The sequence below is a fragment of the Canis lupus genome, chromosome 1 (genome assembly GCF_011100685.1).
Source record: "Canis lupus familiaris isolate Mischka breed German Shepherd chromosome 1, alternate assembly UU_Cfam_GSD_1.0, whole genome shotgun sequence".
Classification (NCBI taxonomy): Eukaryota; Metazoa; Chordata; class Mammalia; order Carnivora; family Canidae; genus Canis; species Canis lupus.
In genome coordinates, this window is record NC_049222.1 from 112,776,004 (window position 1) to 112,801,619 (window position 25,616).

Below are 25,616 nucleotides of genomic sequence, written 5' to 3' on the forward strand. Positions count from 1 at the left end.
TTGTACGTCTCTCTCAATTAAAAAAAAAAAGGAAAGTATTGTTAAAAAGAAAAAAAGTATTAAGAAAGAAAGAAAGAAAGAAAGAAAGAAAGAAAGAAAGAAAGAAAGAAAGAAAGAAAGAAAGAAAGAAAGAAAGAAAATACAGTGGCTTACACATGAACATTCATAGCAGCACTGGATACCCTGAATGTTCACCAGCTGATGAATGGATTTGGAACGGCCATACAAGAGAATATTACTCAGCCATAAAAAGGAATGAAGTTCTAAGGCAAGCTACAATGTGGCTAGACCTTGAAAACATTACTCTAAGTGAAAGAAGCCATGTGCCAAAGACAACATACATGATTCCATTTATATGACATATCCAGAGTTGGCAAATCCAGAGTTAGTGGATTGCCAACCACTAACCACTAAACAGTTAGTGGTTGCCAGGGGCTGGGGCAGGGGTGGGGTAATGGAGAGGGATTACTTAATAGATCTGGACTTTTCTTTGTGGGGTAACAAAAATGTTCTGGAACTAGGGGGTGACAGTGGTGCAACATCACGAATGCACTTAGTATCACTAATGGTAAATTTTATGTAATATGTGTTTCAGCACAATTTTAAAAAATCTTTTGAGGTCAGTGCAAAAAATCAGACCCTTGGGACGCCTGGGTGGCTCAGCGGTTGAGCGTCTGCCTTCAGCTCAGGGTGTGATCCTGGTCCAGGGACTGAGTCCTGCATCAGACTCCCTGCAAGGAGCCTGCGTCTCCCTCTGTTTATCTCTCTGCCTCTCTCTGTGTGTCGCTCATAAATAAATAAATAAATAAATAAATAAATAAATAAATAAATAAATAAAATCTTAAAAAAAAATTAGACCCTTGAAAGTAAAGACTTATTGGGCAAACATAAGAGTTGGTACAGATCCATTTGAAAAATGAAAACTCTAGGACCAGACCCTTCAACACTCCACACCGGGCCCCACCCCCTGGCCCCCAACCTTGTCAGGCTGCGAGGCATTGGGCGGCTGCTGGAACGTGAGCAGGTGCAGGCCAGGCAGGAAGCTCTGGGTGACACAAGCCTCCAGGGATGTGACGAATACGGGGGCAGGCCCCCACCAGCCCACAGTGCCTGAGATCTGCTCCCCTCGGCAGCGGGCCTGCTCTGTGAGGATAGGAGGGTGGGGGAATGGAGGTCAGTATGGGGTGCTGCACCGCCCCCTCCCACACTGCCCCTGCACACTCACCAGGCCGAGGGAGGCAGCTCTCATTATGCACACACCAGCCCAGGGCCCCAGGCCCCCGGGGAGGAGCTGTGGGGCTGCTGAAGGCCAGGCAGGCCTGGCAGTCACCCAGAAGGCGGCCCAGGCCCAGGCAGCTGGCAGCTGGACACTGCGGGGAGGGGAGGGGACAGGGGTTACTGTCCACAGGGTAGTATGGGACCCGAGAAGTACTGTAGATTCAGGAGTCTTGGGGTAGAAAGCATCAGGAAATTGCAGAAGGGAATTGAAAGCCAGTTAGAATGAGGAAGATCAAGAGGGCAGGAGCTAGGGGTTCAGGGGACAGGGTCGTAAGTTCAAAAGGATCAGGATGGGTCAGAGGCTCAGGGGACAGCAGTCAGGAATGCCAATCTTAGGTGTGACACCAAATCTCCCAAGTGGAAGAAAGTCCTCCTCTACTAGGTTTCGACAGAGGGAGACACTGAGGGTCATCGGGTCTCTATGCTAGGAGACTGAGCACTGTGACAGTCACTCACCTCCCCAGAGGGAGTCCCAGGAGGTGGTGCAGCTTGGCAGGCTCCCTGACACCAACTGCATTCGGGATCTCGGGAGCAGACACTGTGGTCCGTGTACATGGAGCAGTAGTCTAAGTGGTACTGCAGAGAGATGGGGGGGAAGAGGGGTCTCCTCAGACCTGGAGCCTGTTCCCTCATGCCCCTGCACTCTGATTACCCCAGGAACCTCACCTGCTCGGCACCTTGGACCCCACTCTATACACTCTGCCCTCAGCCCCAGGGACCTCCACTCCTCCCCCGGCTTGGGCCTGGGAACCAACCTTCCTCTCCTAGGGACTTGGGACCCACCCCACCTTTCTCCCTCCTCCCTGGGGACCATGCTATCTCCTCCCCAGCCACCCTCTCCCTATCACCCCTGTGCTCACGTCCGGGGCAGGCGCCTGGAACACAAAGGGAGGCACCTTGTAGGCCATCAAGTCCCCACGGGGCCGGCCACTGTACCCCCCGGCCACCAGCAGGACGCTGCCACCTAGCACAGCTGCCACATGTGAGTATCGACCACTGGGAGGTGCTGCTCGGCCTAGGAGAATACAGAACCCCCCCCAACCAAGGACATGAGATTCCAACCAATCTCCCCTCCAACACTTTCGGCTCCCTTGCCTGGAGGACTACGGACTCTCCTATGCCTCAGCCCAGCCTCTCACCTCCTGCTTTACCTCAATGTGTCCAAGGAAACCATCCTAGCTCGCCTGGCCCTGGCCCTGCCAGAGTTCCCACAGCCACAGCCCAAACCACCTTTAGGACAGAGCATGATCTTTGGGGTCAGAAAAACTTGGCTTCAATTCCCCGGTCTACCACTTACTTGGATTCATTTTATTTATTTCACTTTTTTAATTAAAAAATTTTTTTCTGGGACACCTGGATGGCTCAGCGGTTGAGCGTCTTTGGCCCAGGCTGTGATCCTGGAGACCCAGGATCGAGTCCCGCATTGGGCTCCCTGCATGGAGCCCGCTCCTCCCTCTGCCTATGTCTTTGCCTCTCTCTCTATGTCTCTCATGAACAAATAAATAAAATTTAAAAAAAAATTTTCTGGGCAGCCCGGATGGCTCAGCGGTTTAGCGCTGCCTTCAGCCCAGGACCTGATCCTAGAGACCAGGATCGAGTCCCACGTCAGGCTCCCTGAGTGGAGTCTACTTCTCCCTCTGCCTGTGTCTCTTTCTGCCTCTCTCTGTGTCTCCCATAAATAAATAAAGTCGTTTAAAAAAGATTTTTTTAAAGATTTTATTTATTTATTCATGAGAGACACACAGAGACACAGACACACAGAGAGGCAGAGACACAGGCAAAGGGAGAAGCAGGCTCCCTGTGAGGAGCCTAATGCAGGACTTGATCCCAGGACCCTGGGATCACAACCTGAGCCAAAGGCAGACGCTCAACCACTGAGCCACCCAGGCATCCATACTTCCTTGGGTTCAAATCATGGGTCTGACTAGCTGTGTGGCCTTGGGCAAGGGACTCAGTTTCTCTGAATCTTGGTTTCCTCCTCAACAAACAGGACCATCTTCCTGCCCTCAGGGAACCATGAGGCAGGCTGCCCTGACTCTCACGTGGTTTTGTCTGTCTGGCACCAGCCTCCCTCCTGGTGATAGCCTCTGATTTTACTCTGGAAAATCCCTCACCCACTTTAAAGAGAATTAGCTGATGCTATCAGGTGAGCACTCAGACCCAGGCCAGCCTGAAGCCAGCTGTCACTCAACTGAGCTGAGAACTTGGTTCTGCTCAAGCTGGCTGGGTTGGATTCTGTTACTCAGAACCAAGAGTTCTGACTGATGGGTAAGTGATCAGTGACTGGTGATCCCTCACCCACTTACCGATTCGTATGCTCTGTGCAAGCACATGGGACTTAGCCTGGGGACTCACAAACCATGGAGGAAAAGGCCTCCAGAAACCTCACACTCTGGCCTAAAGGAGAACCCGGGGAGCACCTGGGTGGCTCAGTGGTTGGGCATCTGCCTTTGGCTCAAGGCGTGATCCCGGGGTTCTGGGATCGAGTCCTGCATCGGGCTCCCCGCAGGGAACCTGCTTCTCCCTCTGCCTATGTCTCTGCCTCTCTCTTTGTGTCTCTCATGAATAAATAAATAAAATCTTTAAAGGACAAGCAGATGGGATCCCTGGGTGGCTCAGGGGTTTAGCGCCTGCCTTTGGCCCAGGGCGCGATCCTGGAGACCCGGGATCGAGTCCCACATCAGGCTCCCGGTGCATGGAGCCTGCTTCTCCTCTGCCTGTGTCTCTGCCTCTCTCTCTCTCTGTGTGTGACTATCGTAAAAAAAAAAAGAAATATATATATATATATAAAATAAAATAAAAAAAATAGGACAAGCAGAAGGGCCCTGGATTATAGGCCTCGAAGGCCAGGCCAAGGCTTTATTCCTGACGGTCAAATAGGCTTCCATGGGGAACCCTTTGGCCAGCCTACCCCTTAAATGTCAATGTCCCTTCCTCATGCTTGTTTTCTCTTCCTCGCTCTTCTGTTAAGTGCCATGGGGAGAAGAGATGGGCCTCTTGGAAGTCCACAGCCCCATGAAATGATATGCCCAGTTTGTGTGTATAGGTGCCTTTCTGAGGAGAGGGCCCATGGCTTCCTTCTGATTCTCCAAGCAGTCTGATTGAGTGAGTCTGAAGGGTTTCTCCACACCCCCTTCCAGGCAAGCCCTCAGGCCCTGGGTCAGGATCCTGACAGTTTCAGAAAGTCAACATACTGAGCCCTTTGCTAGGCGGTCTTCATTCTTCGCACCTCTTGTGACAGCCCAGTGGTGTGTTACTGTCATCCCCACTTTACAGACGGGGAGACTGAGGCACAAAGAGACGAAATGATATTTTTGTGTAGACGGTTGCTCAGGGCCAGCCATCCTGGTTCTGCCACTTGCCCATCATAGGACTTTGAAAAGGCTACATGGAGACGGTTCCCTGGGCAGCTGGAAACTGGCAAAATCTGGACTAGAGCCTAGATGGCTCTAACTCCTCCCGTCTCCATGGCAACAGTGCCCCTGCCCTGCCTCCTCCCAAGGCTTGCCTCTGGGGGCCTCCTCCAACGGGACACCTGGCTCACCCTACAAGGACCCAGGTGGCTCCTGCCCAAAGCCCAGATTCTCTGTCAGGTGATGTGTGACTCTCAGAATCTCAGGACCCCTCAGGAAAACAGACAGGCCACTCACCCTCTGGGGTTCCTGGGGGTGCGAGCTCGGCACCTGATACCCACTGATGGCAGCCAAGGTGGTAGAAGAAGAGGCCGTCCTCATAGCACTTTTCCTCCTGGTAATGGGTGTGCACGTTGCCTCCTGGGAAAGGACGAAAGGGGCACAGCTGGCAAGCCTGGTGGCAGTGGGGACACCCATGCAGGGAGCCCCAGCTCGGTGTGGGCTTGGGGCCCTGGCTGGCAGGTAGGCAGGCAGGTGGGACCAGGGAGCCTCCTCACCATAGACCACCATGTAGTTCCCCAGGACACTGGCTGTGTGGAAGGCTCTCTCCCGTGGGCCCTGAAGCCCATCCCTGCCCTTCAGGGTGGTCCACACGCGCCGATCCACATGGAAGAGCTCGGTGGAGTTCACCCGCACAGAGAACCTATTGGGAGGGACAGAGGAGGGGCTCAGGGCAGGAAGGGCTCCTCTCCCTCCTCTGGGCTCTCAAGAGCAGGGGGAGACTGGCATGATGGGGTTTATGTCCCCACAGAACAAGAAGCTTCTGGTGGGCAAGACCCAGGTCTGGCTCATCACTGGGTTCCGTGCATAATGTACCCAGGGTTGGCCACCAAGCAGGGCATAGCTGAGTGGATGGACAGGTGGGAGTGCATGGGAAGTTAAGTGGCCAAGAGAGTGGACGGAGGGTTAGAGAGTTGGTGAGCAGTGGAGAAAATAAGAAAATGAATGAATAAGTGAATGACCTAAGGAAGGAGGGACCAGATGACTGCCCTAGTCCATCAGTGGGCAAAGATCACTAAAGACTGAAGACCCAGGGTCCCGAGCCAGGTTTGGCACTGCCAGGCAGGTCACTCACCGGGCGGTGGAGGGCCGGTGTCCACCGTGAACAAGCAAGGTGCGAGAGGGGGCATGAAACACCATGGAGTGGCCGGTGGCAGCAGGGGGCCGCCCGCCTGCTGGAACCACCTGCTCCCAGTAGCCCCCGCTGGTGCTGTCGAGACGGAAACGGAAGAGGCCAGAGGAGAAGAGGTCGTGCTGGGTGCGGCCACCAGACACATAGAGCCAGATGTCGTCCACTAGGGCGGCCGCGTGACCTGCTAGGCCTGGCGGGCCCGAGGAACTCGAGACAGGTGGTGCGAGGAGCTCCCAGTGGCCCCCGTCCAGCGGACTGAAAGCCCACACATCGCTAGTGAGGGAACCATTGGCCAGCTCACCACCCATGAGCACCAGGGAGCCGGCCCAGGCCACAGCTACATGGGAGTGACGGGCAGCCTGTGGGGAAGAGACCAGGAGACAGGATGGTGACACAAAGGAAGAGTGACAGGGAAAGCCAGGCAGAGAGATGCAGAGACAGAGACATGGAGGGAAAGACAGAGACATAGAGAAAAACAGCCTAGGATACACAAAGAGAGAAAAGAAGACAGACTTAGGAAGGCAGACATGAGTGAATAAAAACAAATTGAAAAAAAAAAAGTAGGGGTGGGGGGTCGCCTGGGTGGCTCAGTGGTTGAGCATCTGCCTTTGGCTCCCGGCATGATTCCAGAGTCCTGGGATCAAGTCCTGCATTGGGCGCCCCAAAGGGAGCCTGCTTCTCCCTCTGCCTATGTCTCTGCCTCTCTCATGAAGAAATAAATAAAATCTTAAAAAAAAAAAAAAAAAAAGAAGCAGAGGAGGCAGGGGGACAGGAATAGGAGAGATGGCAGAGAAATGTAGAGAGACAAACAGACAGCCCAGAGGGGAGACACAGACACAAGAGAGCAGAAGATCAACACATGAGACAAAAATGGAGAGAGAAAAACCAAGAGAAAGAGATGGAGATGTACAGAAGGATAAGATGCAAAAAGGGAGATACAGGAACAAAAAAGAAAATAAGAGATAGAAAAGCAGCCTCGGGAGGAGGTGGGCCCATATCAAGCTGCAAGGGTGGGAGCGTATGGGGTGAGGGGCCACTCCAGGGGACCCCGGCTGGGTCTCCCAGAGTGCACAGGCGCCTCCAAGCAGGGTGGGGGTGGGGTGGGAGGCAAAGGGGGATCCATACCGGGGCAGGACTCAGGTCCCAGCGCTCCCAGGTGTTGGCAGAGAAGTTGTACAGGACCAGATCCCCCAGGGCGCTGTTGAGGTCCTGGCCTGTGGAGAGGCAGACAGGCTCAAGCCCTGGCCACAGGCTGCCAGGCCGCCAGACCCCAGACATGCATCCCATCTGCTCACCTCCAAACACGGCCAGCAGCCCCGGCGGGGACAGGAAGGCACCAGCCGCCCCGATTCGGGCCGAGAAGGCAGGGTCCCCGGCACTCACATTGTGCCACCAGCCAGCGCCCTGGTTCTCCCACAGGTGCAGGTCACAGGCACGTCCCAGGAAGCCAGGCTCACAACGGCATGGTCCCAGGGGCTGAAGGGACACAGGTGCACAAAGGCAAGGATAGAGAGAGAAAAAGAGAGAGCCAGGGGGAGGAGAGACAAAGCCAGAGTGAGACACATGGGACAGAAAGGGAGAAGGAAAAAGATGGGATGGAAAAGGAGAGATGAAATAAGAGCCAGGAAGGAGACAGGCCAACAGACGGAGGAAGAAAGGGACACAGAAACAACCAGATGGGGGCAGAAAGGTAGAAAAAAGCAGACAGACTCACACACAAAAAAAGGGAATGGGAAAGACAGAAGGCCATGGAGAGGACAACAAGGAGAGACAGCAGGAAAGGTTGGAGGAGGACAGTGGTGAGGGCAAGGTCAGCCTGGGCTGGAAGACCTCAATATGGGGAAGTGAAGGCAGGACAGCTCAAGACGTGCCACAGCCCCAAAGCTGGATGTGCACGGCTGAGGTCCGAGGTCAGTGGTCAGACGTCAGGGCTGACAAAGTGGCTGGGTGGGAGGATGGAATTGGGCCCAACAAGGGGAAGGCAGGTGCTCACAGGTGAGAGGTAGGTTACAGGCAGGACAGAAGTGGGCTCAGGCAGAGAAGGGGCTCCAGGTGAAGGTGGGATATGGCTGGAGTGACAGGTGGAGGCGGGATCTGTGGGTGATGGTGGGATCTGTGGGTGATGGCAGGATCCCAAGAAGTGATGGGGTGGCTGTCACAGGAAAGGGCACGGTGGCAGGGGAGTTTCAGGCAGGGGTTGAGGCCGGAGATGGAGTGGGTGATACGGCCACCACTCAGGGGCCCAGGGAGACACAGCTGGGGACAGGCTCACCGAGGCACAGGTGCCATGGCTGCCGCAGTAGGCTGGGCACTCCTGCAGGCTGCAGTCAGGGCCCCCCCAGCCAGGCTCACAGGTGCACACGCCGGGGGCCTGGCACTGCCCATGGCCGCTGCAGCCCCCGGGGCATAGGGTGAAGCGGAAGGAGGCGTTGAAGCCCAGCAGGTTGTAGTTGGCATCGCTGAAGAGATGCAGCAGCATCTGCGGGCACAGGATGGACTCGGCTCTGGGGCCTGGACTGGGATGGTGGCTGCTCCTGTGCCCACCCCACCCTGGGAAGCCCCACCTCCTTCCTTTGTCTCTCCACCCTTCTCTGCCCTTATATCCTTCGGTCTGACGTCAAGTCTCTCCTGCTGCCTCTTTGCCCCTCTTTTGCTTCCTTCTGTGTATTAAACCCCCTCTCTCCTCCAAACTCCCCCTAGACCTCCAGCCAGAACCCCACAGTCCAGCGCCCCCACATCCCCACCACAGTCTGGCCCCACCAACCTTGCCTGAGGAGGCCTCGATGGGTGGAGGCCGAGTGCTCCCACTCAGACTGGCAAGCAGGGGCCCTCGGGGAGAGTCACCATCGTACACGAACAGGTAGTCGTAAGTGCATTCCGTGTCCAGGAAAAGGAAGTCCAGCAGGATCCGGTGCTGGGGGCTTGGGGCTGGGTGGTGAGAGCACAGGGGCCAGGCTCAGATGTGCACCCCCTCCCCGTGCCTCCATGTGCCCCTACCCAAAAGTACCAAGCCCTGCCTGGTGATGTTGGAGGCCCAAAGATGAGTCAGACCTGAGCCCTGCCTTCGAGGGGCTCCTGGTCTCATGGCCCCGGGAGATCAGAGCTGTGACAGCAAGAAGGACAGGAGCCAGAGAAGGAATCCCAGTGTCAGTCCTGGAAAGGACTCCTGAGACCAGGCACCCCACCTCCCACCACTCAGATGGGAAAACTGAAGTGCCCCAGAGAGAATCCCACTCCAGTGGTCACATGGAGCTCTTCTTATTTATCCCTGAGCTTCAGACACTATGCCTGGGGGGCAGGGTTCAGACCTGAGCAGAGAAGCACACTCCCAGGTGGGAGGGTCCCCTGTTCCAGGCTGATCAGAGTTCCACAGGAAGAGGCCAGTTTCTTCCCCCTGGATGGGCCAAACCTCGGAGTGCCAGAGGTCCTCTGGGCCCTCATCCAGGTCTCATCTCAGTTTGTCCTAGTAGCTAAAGGCACCGGCTTGAGTCAAACCGCCTGCGCTCACATCTTGGCTCTGCCACTTACCAGCTACTAGCTGTGGGCTTGGGCAAGTCACCTAACCTCTCTGGATCGGTCTGTTCATCTGTAAAGTAGGGTTATAACGAGGTCGATTCAAACTTCTTGGCCGCTCCTCCCATCGAGAGGGGAGGGCTGATTCTTTGCCATTTGTATCCCAGAAGACCCTCAGAAAGACGAGCTTAGCAAGACAAAAGAGCAGGATGGACACTCTGGCACTCGCACAGCTACATCAGAGAAGCCTTGCGCCTTCTACCTGAACATCACAGAATGCTCCTTCTCAGAGCACAGCTGTCAAGCTATGAAAAGCCAAAGCCACATGGAGGGGCCATGTGTAAGCGCCCCAGCTGACAGTCCCTGCTGAGCGGCCACCAGCTGCAACTGCCAGCCCTGTGAGGGAGCTTTCTTGGGCATGTGACCCAGGTGAGTGTTCCAACAACTTAAGTCCCAGCTGACATGGAGCTAGGACCACCGAAAAGGCCTGGCCCTTCCTTTTTTTTATTTTTTTTTTTATTTTTTTAAAATTTATGTACGATAGTCACAGAGACACAGAGAGAGAGAGAGAGGCAGAGACACAGGCAGAGGGAGAAGCAGGTTCCATGCACTGGGAGCCCGACGTGGGACTCGATCCCGGGTCTCCAGGATTGCACCCTGAGCCAAAGGCAGGCGCTAAACCGCTGCACCACCCAGGGATCCCCTGGCCCTTCCTAACTCTCATTCCACATCCCACACTAGGGGCTCAGAAGACTAGACCTGGGTTTCAGCTCTGCTCCTGACCTGCTGGGGGACCCTGGGCCAGCCCCGTCCCCCATGCCTCCAGCACACCCATCTGTATAACAGAGATGCTCATGCACTACTCACTAGCTGTGTGATCTTGGGCTGGTTCCACAGGCTCTCTGAGCCTCAGTTTCCTTGATGTAAAATGAAGATATTCTCCCCACCCACCAAGGCTGGTGGGAAGATTCAAGATGGTGACTCTAGGGGATCCCTGGGTGGCTCAGCGGTTTGGCACCTGCCTTCGGCCCAGGGTGTGGTCCTGGAGTCCCAGTATCGAGTCCTACATCGGGCTCCCTGCATGGAGCCTGCTTCTTCCTCTGCCTGTATCTCTGCCTCTCTCTGTGTGTGTCTCTCATGAATAAATAAATAAAATCTTTAAAAAAAAAAAAAAGATGGTGACTCTAACATGCCTGCCCAGGCCTCGTCCTCTCCTACCAGGACCATTGATTCAGCCTCTCCCTGGCCTCCTGTCTTGCCCTGACCAGGGTCCCTGAGATTGTTCCAACTTGGCATTTGGCCATGGCCCCACCCTGTTCAAAAGCCCTCCATGGTTGGGGCACCTGGGTGGCTCAGTTGGTTCAGTTTCTCTTTTTTTTTTTAAGATTTTATTTATTTATTTGACAGAGAGAGGGGGCACGCACAAGTAGGGGGAGCAGCAGGCAGAGGGAGAAACAGGCCCCCCGTAGAGTAGGAAGCCTGAAGTGGGGCTGGATCCCAGGACCCCAAGATCATGACCTGAGCTGAAAGCAGATGCTCAAACAGCTGAGCCACCCAGGTGCCCCAAGTGTCTGACTCTTGATTTCGGCTCAGGTCATGATCTCAGTTGAGTGTGGAACCTGCTTAAAGATTCCCTCTATCCCTGGTTCATTCCTACTTTCAGCACCAAAAAAATAAATAAAGCTCTCCCTCTGCCCCTTCCCCCTATGCTTGCTAGCATTCTCTCTCTTAAGAAAAAAAAAAAAAAAAAAGAAGCCCTCCATGGTTCCCCGCCATCCCGAGGGGAAAGTCCAGCTCCCTAACCCCGTGTTTAAAGTCTCATCTTGGGCAGCCCCGTGGCTCAGCGGTTTAGTGCCGCCTTCAGCCTGGGGTGTGGTCCTGGAGACCTGGGATCGAGTCCCACATCAGGCTCCCTGCATGGAGCCTGCTTCTCCCTCTGCCTGTGTCTCTGCCTCTGTGTGTGTGTGTGTGTGTGTGTGTGTGTGTCTCATAAATAAATAAATAAAACCTTTAAAATAAAATAAAGTCTCATCTTGGGGATCCCTGGGTGGCTCAGTGGTTTAGCGCCAGCCTTCAACCCAGGACGTGATCCTGGAGTCCCAGGATCATGTCCCACATCGGGCTCCTTGCATGAAGCCTGCTTCTCCCTCTGCCTATGTCTCTGCCTCTGTGTGTGTGTGTGTTTCTCATGAATAAATAAGTAAAATCTTAAAAAAAAAAAAAAGTCTCATCTTCTCTCACGTCTCCCCACTGCTTGCAACTCCATCAGGAGCTGGGCGTTTGCACTAAGCCTCTCCCTCTGTCTGGAGCACATATTCCCTTCACACCAGCAAACTTCCCCACCTCCTCCAGGAAGTCTTCCCTGATGCCACCTGGCTATGTTAGGTGCCTATCTTGGGGGTTCTCACTTTCCATTGTAACCTTCATTCCTCTGAGCCAGAACCGTCTATGTCTGGGTCTGTCTCCTCTACATCCAAGGAGGCCCAGAGGGCCAGGCCAAAGCCTAACTCATCTTAGGGTCCCTCCCTGACATTAACCAACACAGGGCCCAGCACTGAGCAAGGGCTCAGGAAATGCTGGATGAAGGAATGAAGAAATGCACAAAAGAAAGAATACTGAAGTTGGCAGCTCTCCCTCAGGTTCTGATCAGAGCCCCCCCCCCCCCCCCCCCCCACTGAGAACATCACATAGACCCCAAACCATGGTCTGGAGAATGAAGAAGAACCATTTAGCCAGACCAGGCAACCAGACCTCCCAGAATCTTGCCAACCTCAACTAAAATCACAACAAGCTCAGTTCCCAGGATCACAACAAGTACATCTTTGTCAAGGACATGCCAGAGGCCAGCTCTCCATCTGCTTTCCCCAAGTTCCTAAGTTCAAAATCTCCTATTTCCACCTAACATGGCCCCAACCCTCATGTCTTCCTGGACAGAGCTCCAACCCCAAAACGCCCTGGTTTTCTTTTTTCTTTTCTTTTTTTTTTTCTTTTTCTTTTTCTTTTTTTTTTTTTTTGAAGATTTTATCTATTCACGAGGGACACAGAGAAAGAGGCAGAGATATAGGCAGAGGGAGAAGCAGGCTCCCCATGGGGAGCCCAATGTGGGACTCAATCCCAGGACACCGGGATCGCAACCTGAGCCTAAGGCAGATGCTCAACCACTGAGCCACCCAGGTGCCCCTATTTTATTTTTGGATAAGTATTTATTTGAGAGAGAGAGAGAGAGAGAGAGCGCCCACAGGGATGGGAGGTGGAGGGGCAGAGGGAGGAGAGAGAAACCCAAGTAGACTCCATGCTGAGCATGGAGCTCAATGCCTGACACAGGGCTCAATCTCATGACCCTGAGATCAGGACCTGAGCCAAAACCAAGAGTTGGACACTTAAGAGCACCTGGGTAGCTCATTTAAGCATCTGCCTTCAGCTCAGGTCATGATGCCAGGGTCCTGAGATCAAGACTGACATCGGGCTCCTCACTCAGTGGGGAACCTGCTTCACCCTGTCCCTCTCCCCCTGCTTGTGCTCTCTCTCTCTCTCTCTCTGTCTCTTTCTGTCAAATAAAATCTCTAAAAAAAAAAAACACTTAACTGACTATGCCACCCAGGCACCCCAACCTCTTGCTTTTCTTTTTTTTTTAAGACTTTATTTATTCATGAGAGACACAGAGGGAGACGCAGAGACATAGGCAGAGGGAGAAGCAGGCTCCCTACAGGGAGCTCAATGCTGAACTCGATCCTAGGACATCAGGATCACGACCTGAGCTTGCTTATTCATGAGAGATAAGAGAAAGAGGCAGAGATACAGACAGAGGGAGAAGCAGGCTCCCTGCAGGGAGCCCAATGTGGGACTTGATCCCAGGACCCCAGGACCGTGACCTGAGCTGAAGGCAGACGCTCAACCACTGAGCGACCCAGGTGCCCCAACTCCCTGCTTTTCAAAAGCAGAACGCCTCTTATTCATGAGGATGTTCTGAGGACTAGCTACAATAAAGCATGAATGTGGTACAAAAGGAAGTGGGTCAGCTGCTTATTTTTAAAAGATGGGGGAACATGTTGGTTCTCAAAGGTGATAGGCAGTGGGGAAGCACGGGAGATCAAGAGGATCTGGAAGCCGCCTGGACTCCCTCCTACCCCAATGTCCAGGCAGCTGGTCCCCAAGTCTCACTGGTGAAATTTCCCCAGCATCTCTCAGCGCTCTCTCCACCTCCTCCATTTCTGCCCAGTTCAACACCCATCCTCTCCTGCGAGACCTGCACACCAACTCTCCAGTTCACCCCCTACCGGGCTGATGGCTCAAAATTCTTCTGTGGGTCCCCACCTATCGCAAGAGAAAACGCCAAGCTGCTCAGCATGACTTTCTTCCCCTGCTTGTGGCACCCTCCCCACCTCTCAGCCAACAGTCCAATCAGACCAGGAAAACCCAGACATGGCTCCAGAGACACACCTGCCTCTCTTTTGTCTTCACAGAAGCTGTTCCTTTTTTTCATACAATAAACTCCTATGAATGCTTCAGAACTCTACTTCAGAGGCTCCTCCTCTGTGACCCGCCCCAGGAGAATACTCTCAACCCCCTAAGCCCATCTACCCAACCCCCCTACCTCCTTCTGTCTCAGCCCTGGACATACTGTGGGATGAGTGTCTGCGTCCAGCCTTACCATCCCCAACCAGGCTGGGGCTCTATAAGGCCAGAGAATGATGTGTCCATCAAACACATACATACACTTCCCATTGTATGCTCACCCACACCCCCAGACAGGGATGGCTCCCAAGCTGGGGACAGACACACTGGTCCCCAAGAAACATGCTTCATCCATACCCCACGCAACAGCCACAGAGACCTAAAGCATAAATCAGATCACGTCCTTCCCTGTTCAAAACCCTCCCACAACTCCCTGGATAAAGACCAAGGTCTGCAGCCTGTAAAGGGAGGCTATGCATGATCTGCACCATCACACCTCTGGCCTTTGCCCAGAACTTCTTCTGGAGGACTCTTATTTCTCCTTGGACACTAGCTCCTATATCCACTGCCCAGAAGCCTTCCTGGACTTCTCCATCCCCTGCCTTTGCACTCCACTACCACCACCCTACTGCCCTCAGGGTATATAGCTCAAAATCACAAGGTCCTCCACCCTCTGGCTCACTGTCTTGTATTCTGTGTCCTAGCACACTGGATTTCTAGTTTCTCCAAAGCATCATCCCTCCTGCTTCCAGGCCTTTGCATGGGCTATTCTCCTGGCCTGGGGTGCCCTTCTGTTCCCTCCTATTCCCTCCTACACAAGCCTCTGATCTTAGCTACAAGCCAGGCTAAGTCAGAGGTCTTCCAAGCTTCTCACTCCCTGGGGGTGGGTTTGCTCCCCATACTGGACTAGGAACCCATAAGGATAGGGTTGGGGCCTTTGCACAGGCTGTTCCCTCTGGAATGCTCTTCCTCTTGGCTGATTACTATTGGTCCTTTAGATCTCAGCTCAGACACCTCTTCCCCCAAGAAGCCCTCTCTCTTCTCCCAGCCTCCAGGCCAGGCATTACCTCTGGGCTCCCACAGGCTCCTGTGGTTCTTCCATCACAGTCCCAACCCCTCTGGATTGTCATTGTCTATTCATGTGTTTGTCTTTCCCACTGGATTCTAAGCCCCAAATCATCACAGATTGCTAGGGTTGTCCTGGTCTCTGTTATGTCCCAGTGGCAAACATGTCTGGCACATGAATGACTGAAAAAAAAAAAAAAAAAACAATGTCTTTATCAAAGTACTTTAAAAATAACAACAGTATAGGGACACCTGGGTGGCTCGGCGGTTGAGCAACTGCCTTCAGCTCAGAGTGTGATCCTGGGGTCCAGGAACTGAGTCCCGCATCAGGCTGTGAGGAACCTGCTTCTCCCTCTGCCTATGTCTCTGCCTCTCTCTGTGTCTCTCATAAATAAAATCTTTAAAAATAAGTAAATAAATAAATAACGACAGTATAATTCTAATACCATTTATTGTGTACTTACTATGTGCCAGGCCTGTTCAATAGTGTTCTCATTTAATTCCAACAACCCTATGTGGGCAGTACTAGCGTGAACCCCACTTGGGAGGAGGGGAAGTGCCTGCCCAAATTCACAAAGCTAGTGAGAAGTGGAACCCAAATTTGAAGCAGGTGGCTGGGCTCAGAGCCTGAGCTGGTAACAGTTATTCAGAATATCTCTCATTGATGCTCTTGGCTTGTAACTGTCCATCTGGGTCTGGGTGCAACTCCCCCACCAGTCTTCAAGGCCTTCCCAGGGCAGGGCCCAGGTTGGCTGCTTTTCAGAGCAAAGGGCCTAGACCAGAAGCGGGTGTGGGAATGCGGTGAGTGGGATTAATGAGTGCACAAATGAATGAATTAGCGAATGGGTGGGTGTGTGACCCACGCGGCCCCACTCACCCTCGATGAGCCACTCGCAATTGCCATTGACGCTGTAGTTGCCCGCACCATCCGTCACGAAGCCTGGAGCCTCCCGCAGCACTTGCCGCTGCCCCTTGCAGTCCCCTGCCCGGGCCCCAGGGAACAGCGGCCCCAGCAGGGCCAACGGCAGAGCCAGCGCCACGGCCAGAGCCGAGCCCAGGGCCATCGCCGCCTCCCGCAGACCCTTACAGACGGGACAGGCCTGAAAGACCGGGAGAGGAACCTCCACGCGGCGTGAGGCCCCGCAAATGTGACCTCTATAGACGGGACATGGCCTTGTAGACCCGGGAGGTCGAGGAACTGCAGACCCCGCGACGGGGACCGCCGCAGCAGAAGGGCTCGGGAAGTCGAGGAGTAGGCCCTATAGACCCATGCAGGGACCTGTAGATGGGGTCGTTATGGACGGGGCCGACCCCTAGGGACCGTGGGAGTCCCTCATAGTTACGGGCCCCCATAGGCTAGCTGACCCCATAAACGGTGTCCAGCAGTTACGGACTCGGGCCGCTGCAGGCGGAAACGGACCTTATATACGGGTGGGTCCCCAGGGGGCGAAGGGCTCTACAGCCCGGCGGGGGCCTCCACAGAGGGTGCGGGTCGTGCCGGGCCAGGCCTGGAAGGTCCGAGAGAGACCCCTCCAGCCGGGGGCGGGGCGCGAGCGGGTGCCGGGGGCGGAGCCCGTCTGCAGGGGCTCGGGCCTGGACCCCATAGACGCACTCGCTTGCTCACCCACCCGCGCCTCCCTCCGGAGCCGGATGGGCCAGATCAGAGAGACGAGGGGACGCTCGGGCCAGAGCGGCCTGGGAAGACCCGCTGGGAGGACGAGGGGGCGGGGGCCGAGCGGCCGCTGTGGGAGGAAAGATGGAGAGGAGGCGAGAAGCTGCAGAGCCGCAGGTCAGAGCGGCCCTGGGAGGACTGCGGAGCATCCAACCCCACCCCTCCACAGAAGGAGACTTCCGGAAGCTTCCCCGCCCATTTGCTCCCAGACGCGTGCGCAGCAGGGACCGCCTCCGTCTGCGAAGAGAGAAGTACACATGCGCAGTGCGAAAGTCGTAAGCCGGGCTCGGGGTACAGGTGGTTGAGCAAAGTTTGTGCCACTGGAGGGCGCCTCTAGCTCTGACTGGAGAAGAGACGGCGAAATTAAAAGCGGTGTAGTGAGGAGGGTTCTGTTAGATGAATCGCTGGTTCAGTGCTGCCAGCGTCTGGGCCAGCGTGAAGGCCAGGGCTATGCAGGCCCCTCCCAAAATGCCATTTCACAGACGGACACACCGAGGCCCAGAGCCTGGGCTGGTTCACGCTCCGCCCCGCCTCTGAGCACTGGCAAGATGTAAAGAGGCCATTTTATAGATAAAAACTCAACGAATCCGCTTTATTTTGGCAAGAAGGGAGAAAGTCTTTCTGCCGGGGACCTGAGGGGGGGCCCCCGGATGGAGATGGGGTGGGCAGAGCTCGGGTCCGAGGTCACAGAGATCCAAGGGAAGGTTTGAGTCGAGACCAGATTCACAATTTCCGTCCCAGGAGCAATGGCTCGGGGTCGCGGAGTCCTGGAGAGTCACGGGCAGGGTCCCGGCGATCGTCACTGGTGTTCCGGGGTCCGGCGGGATCAGAGGTCTCGGAGGGGGCCAGGGGGCCGTAGGTCTCGGAACAGCGGGAGCCCAGAATCCGGCGCCGCTCGGGGCAGGGGCTGAGGGAGGGGACGGGGAGAGCGGCTCCCGCGGGACCGTTTGGCACAGAAGTCGGGGGAACGGGAGAGGGGGGCGGGCCAGTACGCACCCCTACCTGGGCGCGCGGGGTGGGGAGGGTCGGGAAGGCCTGGGATGGCAGAGCCCTGGGGCCGGGATAGAGCGGGGATCCGGAGCCCGGCCGGGGCCCGGCGCGCGGCCCATGGGGCGGGGTGGGCTAGGGTGCTCAGACCGGGGGTGCGGTGCCCCCGGCCGTGTGCATGCTGAAGTATTCGGTGAAGCCGGTGTGCGGCGCCGCCGTCTGGGGCACGAGCGGCTGGTAGGGCGGCGTCGGGCCATCCCAGCTCGGGTCGGCCGCCTTGGGGAACCGAGCGGGAAGGGGCGGGGAGGCCGCGCCCGGCTCGGCCATGGTCACCACGCGGCCCCTCGGGGCCACCGCCGCCGCCACCGCCGTCTCCTCCACCTGCTTCCCGGCCTGGGAGGGGGGTCAGGGTCAGAGGCCGTCCGGGACCCACGGGGGGCAGATGCGGCCCCGAAGGCCCGTCCCCCTCCCCGCAAAGGAGCCCCCCTCCCGAGGTGCGGGCGCAGGTGTCAGTCGGGGAAGGGGCGGGTGGCCGGGCGTCTGGGCAACGGGGCCAGGTACTCAAGGGGCGGCGTGGGAGCGCGCGGGGCGAACTCCGGCGGCGGCCGGGGGGCGGGCGGGGAGCCGCGGAAGGCGGGGGGCGGGGGCACCGCGCGTGGCGTCTGCGGGGGCGTGCGCAGCAGCGCCAGGACCCAGTCGGGCAGGGTGGGCGCGGGCGCCGGGGGGCGGTCGCGGCGCGGTGTGGGGGCTCGGGGCGTGCGAAAGGCAGGGGGTGGGCTCAGGCGCTTGGGAGAGGGGGGCGGCGGCGGGGCCGGGAGCGGGGTCAGGTACTCCAGGGGCGGCGCCAGCAGCTCCTCGTGCGCCGGGGGCGCGGGGCTTACGGAGGAGGCGGGCGGGGGGATGGAGAAGAGCTCCGTGAAGTTGGGCACCGAGTCGCTGATGAACGTCACGTTCCCATAGACGTGCTGCGGGAAGGCCTTGTCCGTGGATTGGCTCCCTCCGGGGCCCGGGGCCCCGGCTGAGGCGATCTGCGACGTGCGCACGTGGTACGGGAAGTTCTTGTTGGCCGCCGACGGGCGCGTCATGATCTGGGGCGAGAGCCAGGTGCTGGTTGGAGAAGTACTGTCCAGGCCTCAGGCCGTCTCCATAAACACGGGGTCCTAAGGATTCCCCTTCACTTGACATCCCCCACGCTTGCCTGCGGCCCTTCAGCCTGGATTAGACACCTACTCTGAGCTCTCACCGTGCCCTAGCTCCGACCTTTTTTCCTCCCTCAACCACCCTGCGATGTTTCCTCCATCAGCCCTGATCACTGACTTATCGCTGGCTGGTTAAGGGTCAGAGCCTTTCACTGTCCAGTATGATAGCCACTAGCCATATGGAGCTGTTTACATTTATATTAATCAAAAGTAAACGAAAAGTTTTGCTTCTAATTACACTGGCCACATTCAAGTGCTCAGTTGCCACACGTGAATAGTAGCTCTTGTACTGGGCAGCACAGAGTTTAGAATATTTTCATAAACACAGAAAGATCAGTTGGACAACACCAGATAGACTCTATAGAATGTTAACTCCATGAGGGCAGGAATTTGTTCAGTTCCCTACTGAATCCCCAACAGCTAGAACAGTACCTGGGCTCATAGGTGCTCGATAGGTATTGGTCAAATGTAGAGATGTGTCCCCAGTTAGTCTAGTAGGTAATGGGGGCAGGGACTGGGTGTGCAGCCCATGGGAACCTAGCACAACCCCCCCACCCCCACCCCTCTAAGGTTGTGCTCAGTAGGAAACAAGGAACTGTGGAATGCCGGAGGTGGAGCAGTGCTGAATTAACAGCGTTTTTTAGGAAAGAAAGCAGCTGAAGGTGAAGTCTAGCTAAAAGGGCACTGCATTTCCGTGTTCGGGCTAGCACCCTACCTCTCGCCCCACAGCTCACTGAGTATGGGATCTGGGGCATGTTGATAAAACTCCCTGAGCCTCACTGGGGAAAAGAGATTGCAGTGCCTACTTAGAAAGATGAGGAGAGGGTAGAAATGCAAACCCCTGGCACAGAGCTTGGCACATGATGGTTCCTAGCATTTCTCCTCTCTCTGTTCCTTTCAGACTTCCCGCAGAGCTTTTAGAAGTGCTGTCCTGGGAAGGTCAGTCTGTACCTAAGTCAGGCTCTGGGGTGGAAGATGGGGGACTGGACTATCTGTGACTGAGTACATTCCCTCCCCAGGTCCATGTTGTGGACCTCTGGGGTAAGGACCTATATCTCTGTCCAGCTCCCTCTGATGGTATGCTGGGGAAGGACTGGGCTCAAGTCTCTGACCTAATACCAAATGCTATGGAGCCCTGGCAGGTCACCTCCCCTATCTGGGCCTTAGCTTCTAACCCTTTCTGTAGCGTGGGTTCAATAACCATTATCCATCCTGTCCTGGGGCTGCTCTGACAATTAAACAAGGCATACAAACATATAGATGAATGAACTGTCACCCAGAAGGCCATATAGGATATAAACCAGGGCAAAGAGGTTTGGTGCTGATACTCTCTTGATATCATTCAGATCTAGGCCTCCTGGGGTCCCTGCCTGGCCCACCCCACCTGCTTCTTCCTGGACAATGGCCTGTGATGGCAGATGGGAGAATGTGTTGGGGAAGGCTGTAGTAGTGACTAAGGAGTTTGGGAAAGGTAGTGGGGTGGGATACAGAAGGGAAATGTGAGTCTGGGGACACAGGTTCCGAATGGGAATGGAAGGGGGCAAAGAAAGAGGGTAGAGTTATTGGACACCCGACTGGTTCAGTTGGTACAGCATGCGGCTTCCTGATCTCAGAGTCGTTGAGTTCGAGCCTCACATTGAACACAATTTATTTAAGAAAAAAAAATGGGGCAGTAGGGTTGGAGGAAGAGGGCAGGACAAGGTAGGAGAGAGGAATAAAAGAGGGTGGACTCTGGGGGGTATATAGAGTAGCCTGCAGGCTCTCAGTAAATGTCTGTTGGATGACTAAAGGAATGAAGTGAAGGAAATGGATGGAGAGCTCAGAACAGAAGATTCAGAAAGATCAGGGGTGGGGACCCTCACGTGTCCCCCGCCCATCAGGCTCCCACTCCCACCTGGATGCCCTTCCTCACCAGGAATACGCCATGAGCATACAAATGGATCCCCAGCTGGATGCCATTGACAATCTTCTCCCGGGCCCACTTAGGGATCCCAAAGTTGGCGATCAGGGCCATGACAGGAACCGCAAAGAACCTGAAGGGAAGGTACTGGGTCAGTAGAAACACTGCCCTGCCCTCCTACCCACCCCATGGCCCCAGCTCCCCTGCCATGCACACGCACAGGGCCCCAGTGGGTCCCAAACCAGAAAGAAGTCAAGTGTGACCTTCAGAAGCCAGACGTTAAAAGGGGCGAGGAATCCCACTAGCCTGGGAAATTCTGGAAGGAGAGACTAGGTTGAATTTAACTCAGCTCCACCCCACCCCAAATCCTAGCACCTGATAGAAAATCAGAAGGTGTCTGGTGAATGAATGAACATAAGGACTTACTGCATCTCCCGTATATAAACTCATTAACTCTCACAATGACTCTATGAGGCAAGTACAGTTTCTATCCCCACTAAACAGGTAAGGAAACTGAGGCAGACAGAAGTTAATTGATTTGTGTGAGGTCACACAGCTTACAAGGTTTGGAACTGGGATCCAAACCCAGGCAGTCGGGCTGAGAATCTGTCTACTGTCCTGCTATGTTACATTGAATGATTAAAAAAAAGGTTACAACTAGCTTTCATTGAACACTTATTATGTGCCAGACCCAATATTACCAACGCATGCTCAAGATAATCCTTTCTTTACAGGTAAGCAACCTGAGGCACTTTTTTTTTTTTTTTTAAACTTGGGAAAGTAATTTTTTCCAGGCCACAAAGTGAGTAAGTGGCAGACCCTGGCACAGCTGCCTGACTCAAAAGCCCGTCAGCCTCACTGAGGAGGGTCTGAGAAACGGAGAGCCATTTCTGGGAGGCCCCAGGAGACAGGGACAGGTTGGGGCCCCAGCACGTCTCACCAGAGGGTGTAGGCAGCAAAGAAGGGCACGTAAAAAGGCTGCTTCTCCGGGAAGTGGCGCAAGGAGATGAGCACGGCGTAGCAGAACCACACGTAAGCCGCCACCTGCAGCCCAATGAGCCCATAGCCCGCCGGCGACTCATACGTGTACAGTACCTGGCCCGGGTCAAAGAACTGGACCCAAGGGAGAGGGTTCATCATCGCCCTGACCCCCTGCCTTCCATACAGGGGCCCCAGACCCCACCCCTGGGCACCCAGGGGGCAGAGGTACTTGGTCAGGACAGAAGCAGCAGGAGAGCACAAAATGGAAATAGAAGCATGTAGAGAAGGGCAGCACATTTCCTACCAGGGGCCCAGCATGGGGCTAGACACCTACGACACATAAGCTTTTCCATTTGCATCCACTTGATGAAGTTAGGTCTTATTATCACCCCACTTCACAGATGGGGACACTGAGGCTAAGACGGACACCTTTTGGTCAAAGCCGAGGTGACATAAAGCCTCAGAGGAGCCCTCTGGGACAGGTAAGACCCTACTAATTTTACAGAAGAGGAAACAGGCTTAGAGGGGGTGGGCATTACCAGAGGTCAGCTAGCTGGGAGGTGAGAGAGCTAGAGTGGCATCCAGGTCTGTGGGACTCCTGAACTCTCAGGCATGACATCGAGCATAAATGTGACAGACAGCGAGAGACAGAGGGAGGAGGAAGAAGGCTCCTCAGAGATGGGGAAGAGGGGAGGCAGGCACTCGAGAGACAGATGGGCAGGCAGAAATCGCAGAGTGGGAGAGAGCGAGCCAGCAAGGGTGCGATGTGGGGAAGGGCTGGCAGACAGGTGGAGGAGGTGGCCAAAAGCTTTGGGTGGGGTGGGGGCGGGTGGCACTCACCTTGGCCTCATAGATGAGCAGCACCACGTGGGTAAGGGTGTACAGGGTCATGTAGACCGACAACTTCACAGAGCCCGAGTGGCTGATGCGGCCCCTGGCGGCCAGCCATGAGGGGAGACAGCAGGGGTGGGGGCTGTCAGGGAGAAGCGGGCAGCCACCCCCCAGGTCCACCCAAGTGCCCTGTTCCCTAGCCCCACCACACCTCCCCCTCGCATGCCCTCCCGCCCCAGCCTGGGCACCGTGTCACCGTGAATCCCTTCCCCAGAAGGATGAGCATCAGCAGAAAGATGAGGAAGCTGGAGGAGAAGAGCAGCTTGGCTGGGAGAAGGGAGGAGAGGGCGTCTCAGACACGGGGCTCAGAGAGAGCCCGGGCACCCTTCCCCGGCCCACTTCATTCTCACCCAAGATCTTCAGACTCTCGTTGCCAATGCCATCAGTAGCATACTGGCCCCAGTAGATGCAGAAAAACAGGAGGCTCAGGACTGAGGGGAGAATGGGCAGAGGGAGGAAAGACAGAAACCGGCTTTGGGGCATCACTGTTCCCTAGCACTGTGATCCAGATGGCCAGAACCCCTCCTTCATCCCCATCAGGATTCAAGACTATTTACTCCCACTGATGTCCTGGGAGACTCCTGAGTTCAAGCCCCAGCCCCACCTCTGCAGGACCCAGATTCCAGGCCCACAGGCCCCTCCTCCCTCAGACCCAGGAGTCCTGCCCCCAGTCCCTCCTCCCTCAGACCCAGGAGTCCTGCCCCCAGCCCCTTCTCCCTCAGACCCAGGAGTCCTGCCCCCAGCCCCTCCTCCCTCAGACCCAGGAATGAGGCCCCCAGCTCCCTCCTCCCTCAGACCCAGGAGTTCTGCCCCCAACCCCTTCTCCCTCAGACCCAGGAGTTCTGCCCCCAGCCCCTCCTCCCTCAGACCCAGGTATCTGGACCCTAGCTCCCTCCTCTGGCAGAACTCAAAGTTGTGATACTCTAAACCTCACCCTCCACTCCTGCTGCAGCCATGAACATTTTATAAGTTGTGTGGAGTAACTGTCGACCTTTCAGCAAATCTAGAAGAGAGGGAGGGTCAGGTGGTTCACAGACAGGAAGGAAAGTAGCTCATCTACCCCAGTCCTGCCCCCCATAACTCCTAACCCCACCACTACCACCATGTGCTGGACTCACATCCAAAGTAACAGGAGAGGAAGAAGATGAGGATGAAGATGAGAAGGAAAGTCACATCCGTCTCCAGGATCCCTGCCGATTTGGAAGAAGGAGGAAATGGTAGGTCAGGATAGCCATCCCTCAGCAGGCATTCCACTCTGACGTCCCTCAAAGATCCTGGCTTCTGGGTCCCCCTATGCTCACCAAACTCATCAGCCGAGAAATGCCGAGTCCAGAAGGACTTGCCATTGGTGAGGACCATCTCGTACTCCAGCTGTAGCCCATCTCCCTGTGGAGAGTGTGTTGGCCTAAGTCAGGGAGTGGGTGGGGGGGGGGGTGCTGGGCAGGCAGGGGGTCAGCAGGACGGCATGGAAGAGAAGGCCCAGGTGGCCGGCCCAGCCCCTTACCCCACACTTGCTGAGTGCGATGTACCACCACCTCTCTCGCACTGAGCGGAAGCTCCGGCCACTGGAGCAGCTCAGGTAACGAGTTCCCTCCTCTGACACTACCTGAAAAGGAGCAAGAAGAAGGCTGATGCCTGTCTGCACAGCCCTGAGGCTGTCGGCCTTCAGCACCTGCCCACTCCCAGACTGGGCCCATACCTGACAGCCTGACCAGGCGTACTGGGTGGTAAGGTTGATGACTTGGTTGTTCTCGGGCCTGATCACTGACTCCTTGGCCAGGCAGTCCTGGGGAAGGCAGGGACTTGGTCACCCTCTGGCCAGCCTCGACCTTCTCCTCCCTCCCATGTAACCTCCTCACAGCCTTTACCTTGTCCCCTGCCTTGTACACAGCCGGCCACTGGGATGGGTCGTCGAAATAGAGGAGGATGTTCTGACAGCACTTGGCCTGTAAACCCAGAGCTTTTGAAGTTTGGGGAAGTGCGGGGAGCTGGGCTGGCCCTTGCCTCAGGAGGCCAAGGGAGTACCCAGCCTCAGCATGGAGACTGGCTGGGGAAGGCTCACCTCAGGGTATCGGAAACGGAAGTCCAGTCGGCCGTAATCCGAAAGAAAGCAAAACCTCGTCAGGAACACCCAGTCCTGGAAAAGGGGCCCAGTCCGAGTCCTTTGAGAACTCCCTGGACTCCATAGGCCTTCAACTTTCCTTCCCTACCCTTCGGTACTTGGTTCCCAAGAAACACAGGGGACCAAGTTACCTCCCAGATCCTTCTGTGATCCCTTCACCTTGGGTCCTGGATTCTTGCCTCAGATGCCCCCCCACCCAAGTTTCTTCAGTTTCTTCTCCCCTCAAACACTTCTCCCGTTTTCCAAGTGCCTTGAGAAAGACCCTGGAGGCCAGATCCCCACCCTGGCCACGTTCAGTCCTAGACTCCACCTGACTGCCATCCCTCCCCCCCCGCCCCGGGGGGTTATCCACACACACGCCCCCACGGTGGTCCCAGAGACCATCTCGTGCTGGGGAATATTCCAAACGGCTCTCGCCCGGGCCTGAGCAGGAGTGTGAACTCCAGGCTCTCCGCGGAGTGAAAAGTGCTGTCCCTTCAGCACCACCTCGGCGTCCCCCCAACCCCCACTCCAAACTCCGACTCTCCCAACCAGTCCCTCCTCCCCGCCCAGCTCTGACCTCAATGTCCCTCCTGCCATCCCCAAGTCTCTTCCCGACCCCACAGCCCCTCTCGGCCTCAACACTGACCCAGCCCCCCCACCCCGTAACCCTCAGCCCCGTTCCCCCCCCGCGGCTCCCGCGGCTCCCGGGGGCCGCCCGGGAAGGGTGCCAGGGGGCGGGGCGGCCCCCCTCCCTTCCCTCGCGTCCCCGGGGGCCCGGCGGGCGGCAGGGGAGGGCCCAGCGCGCTCACCTCTTTGGAGCTGAGGTTGCCCCGCACGTACTTGGCCCGGGCGCGGGGGGGCAGCGGCAGCAGCAGGAGCAGCAGCGGCGGCAGCAGGCGGCGCAGAGCGGGCGCGCGCGGGGGCTCCATTCCGCCCGCTCCGGGCCCCGGCCCCGGCCCCGGCCCCAGCTCGGCTCCGGCTCCGGCCCGGCGACGGCGGCGAGAGCGCGCGGGCCGGCCAGCGCGC

General features: G+C 56.2%; 2 protein-coding genes across 5 annotated transcripts in view; both read right to left on the reverse strand.

Moving 5' to 3' along the window:
• MEGF8 (multiple EGF like domains 8) overlaps positions 1–16,666 on the reverse strand; it is a 42,551-nt gene extending 25,885 nt beyond the window's left edge. For 2 of the 3 annotated variants that reach the window (XM_038528724.1, XM_038528722.1), the window contains exons 1-12: positions 15,734–16,665; positions 8,588–8,751; positions 8,096–8,302; positions 7,119–7,299; positions 6,949–7,037; positions 5,767–6,182; positions 5,189–5,334; positions 4,929–5,051; positions 2,139–2,293; positions 1,735–1,854; positions 1,226–1,370; positions 980–1,143 (exon numbers count right to left, since the gene is read on the reverse strand). In XM_038528724.1, coding sequence (XP_038384652.1) covers positions 980–1,143; positions 1,226–1,370; positions 1,735–1,854; positions 2,139–2,293; positions 4,929–5,051; positions 5,189–5,334; positions 5,767–6,182; positions 6,949–7,037; positions 7,119–7,299; positions 8,096–8,302; positions 8,588–8,751; positions 15,734–15,920 — 2,097 coding nt within the window. In that variant the 5' untranslated portion in view covers positions 15,921–16,665. Of the gene's footprint in view, positions 1–979; positions 1,144–1,225; positions 1,371–1,734; positions 1,855–2,138; positions 2,294–4,928; positions 5,052–5,188; positions 5,335–5,766; positions 6,183–6,948; positions 7,038–7,118; positions 7,300–8,095; positions 8,303–8,587; positions 8,752–15,733 lie in introns of all 3 variants that reach the window. The other variant, XM_038528725.1, reaches the window with a different exon arrangement.
• Positions 16,667–17,090: 424 nt separating this feature from the next.
• TMEM145 (transmembrane protein 145) lies at positions 17,091–25,541 on the reverse strand. 2 transcript variants are annotated; one of them, XM_038528726.1, is made up of 16 exons: positions 25,400–25,519; positions 24,549–24,623; positions 24,355–24,432; positions 24,186–24,272; positions 23,991–24,092; positions 23,788–23,872; positions 23,605–23,676; positions 23,421–23,489; positions 22,837–22,917; positions 22,675–22,753; positions 22,436–22,529; positions 21,555–21,727; positions 20,627–20,747; positions 18,397–18,603; positions 17,531–17,908; positions 17,091–17,435 (listed from the first exon to the last, which is right to left on the reverse strand). In XM_038528726.1, the coding sequence occupies exons 1-15, from the start codon at positions 25,517–25,519 to the stop codon at positions 17,660–17,662; spliced, it is 1,692 nt and encodes a 563-aa protein (XP_038384654.1). In that variant the 3' UTR covers positions 17,091–17,435; positions 17,531–17,659. The 2 variants fall into 2 exon arrangements, with proteins under 2 accessions (XP_038384654.1, XP_038384655.1); XM_038528727.1 differs by lacking the exon at positions 17,531–17,908 and having other exon boundaries at positions 25,400–25,541.
• Between the last annotated feature and the right edge of the window lie 75 nt (positions 25,542–25,616).

What these genes read in the sequence shown, in the direction of transcription:
- TMEM145 (XM_038528726.1), bottom strand. Translation starts at nt 25,519, where the DNA reads ATGGAGCCCCCGCGCGCGCCCGCTCTGCGCCGCCTGCTGCCGCCGCTG. An exon ending in CGAGAGTCTGAAGATCTTGG is followed by an intron (nt 22,754 to 22,836) that starts GTGAGAATGAAG and finishes CCCTTCTCCCAG; the next exon opens with CCAAGCTGCTCTTCTCCTCC. An exon ending in TTTGCTGCCTACACCCTCTG is followed by an intron (nt 20,748 to 21,554) that starts GTGAGACGTGCT and finishes CCTTCCCTTCAG; the next exon opens with GTTCTTTGCGGTTCCTGTCA.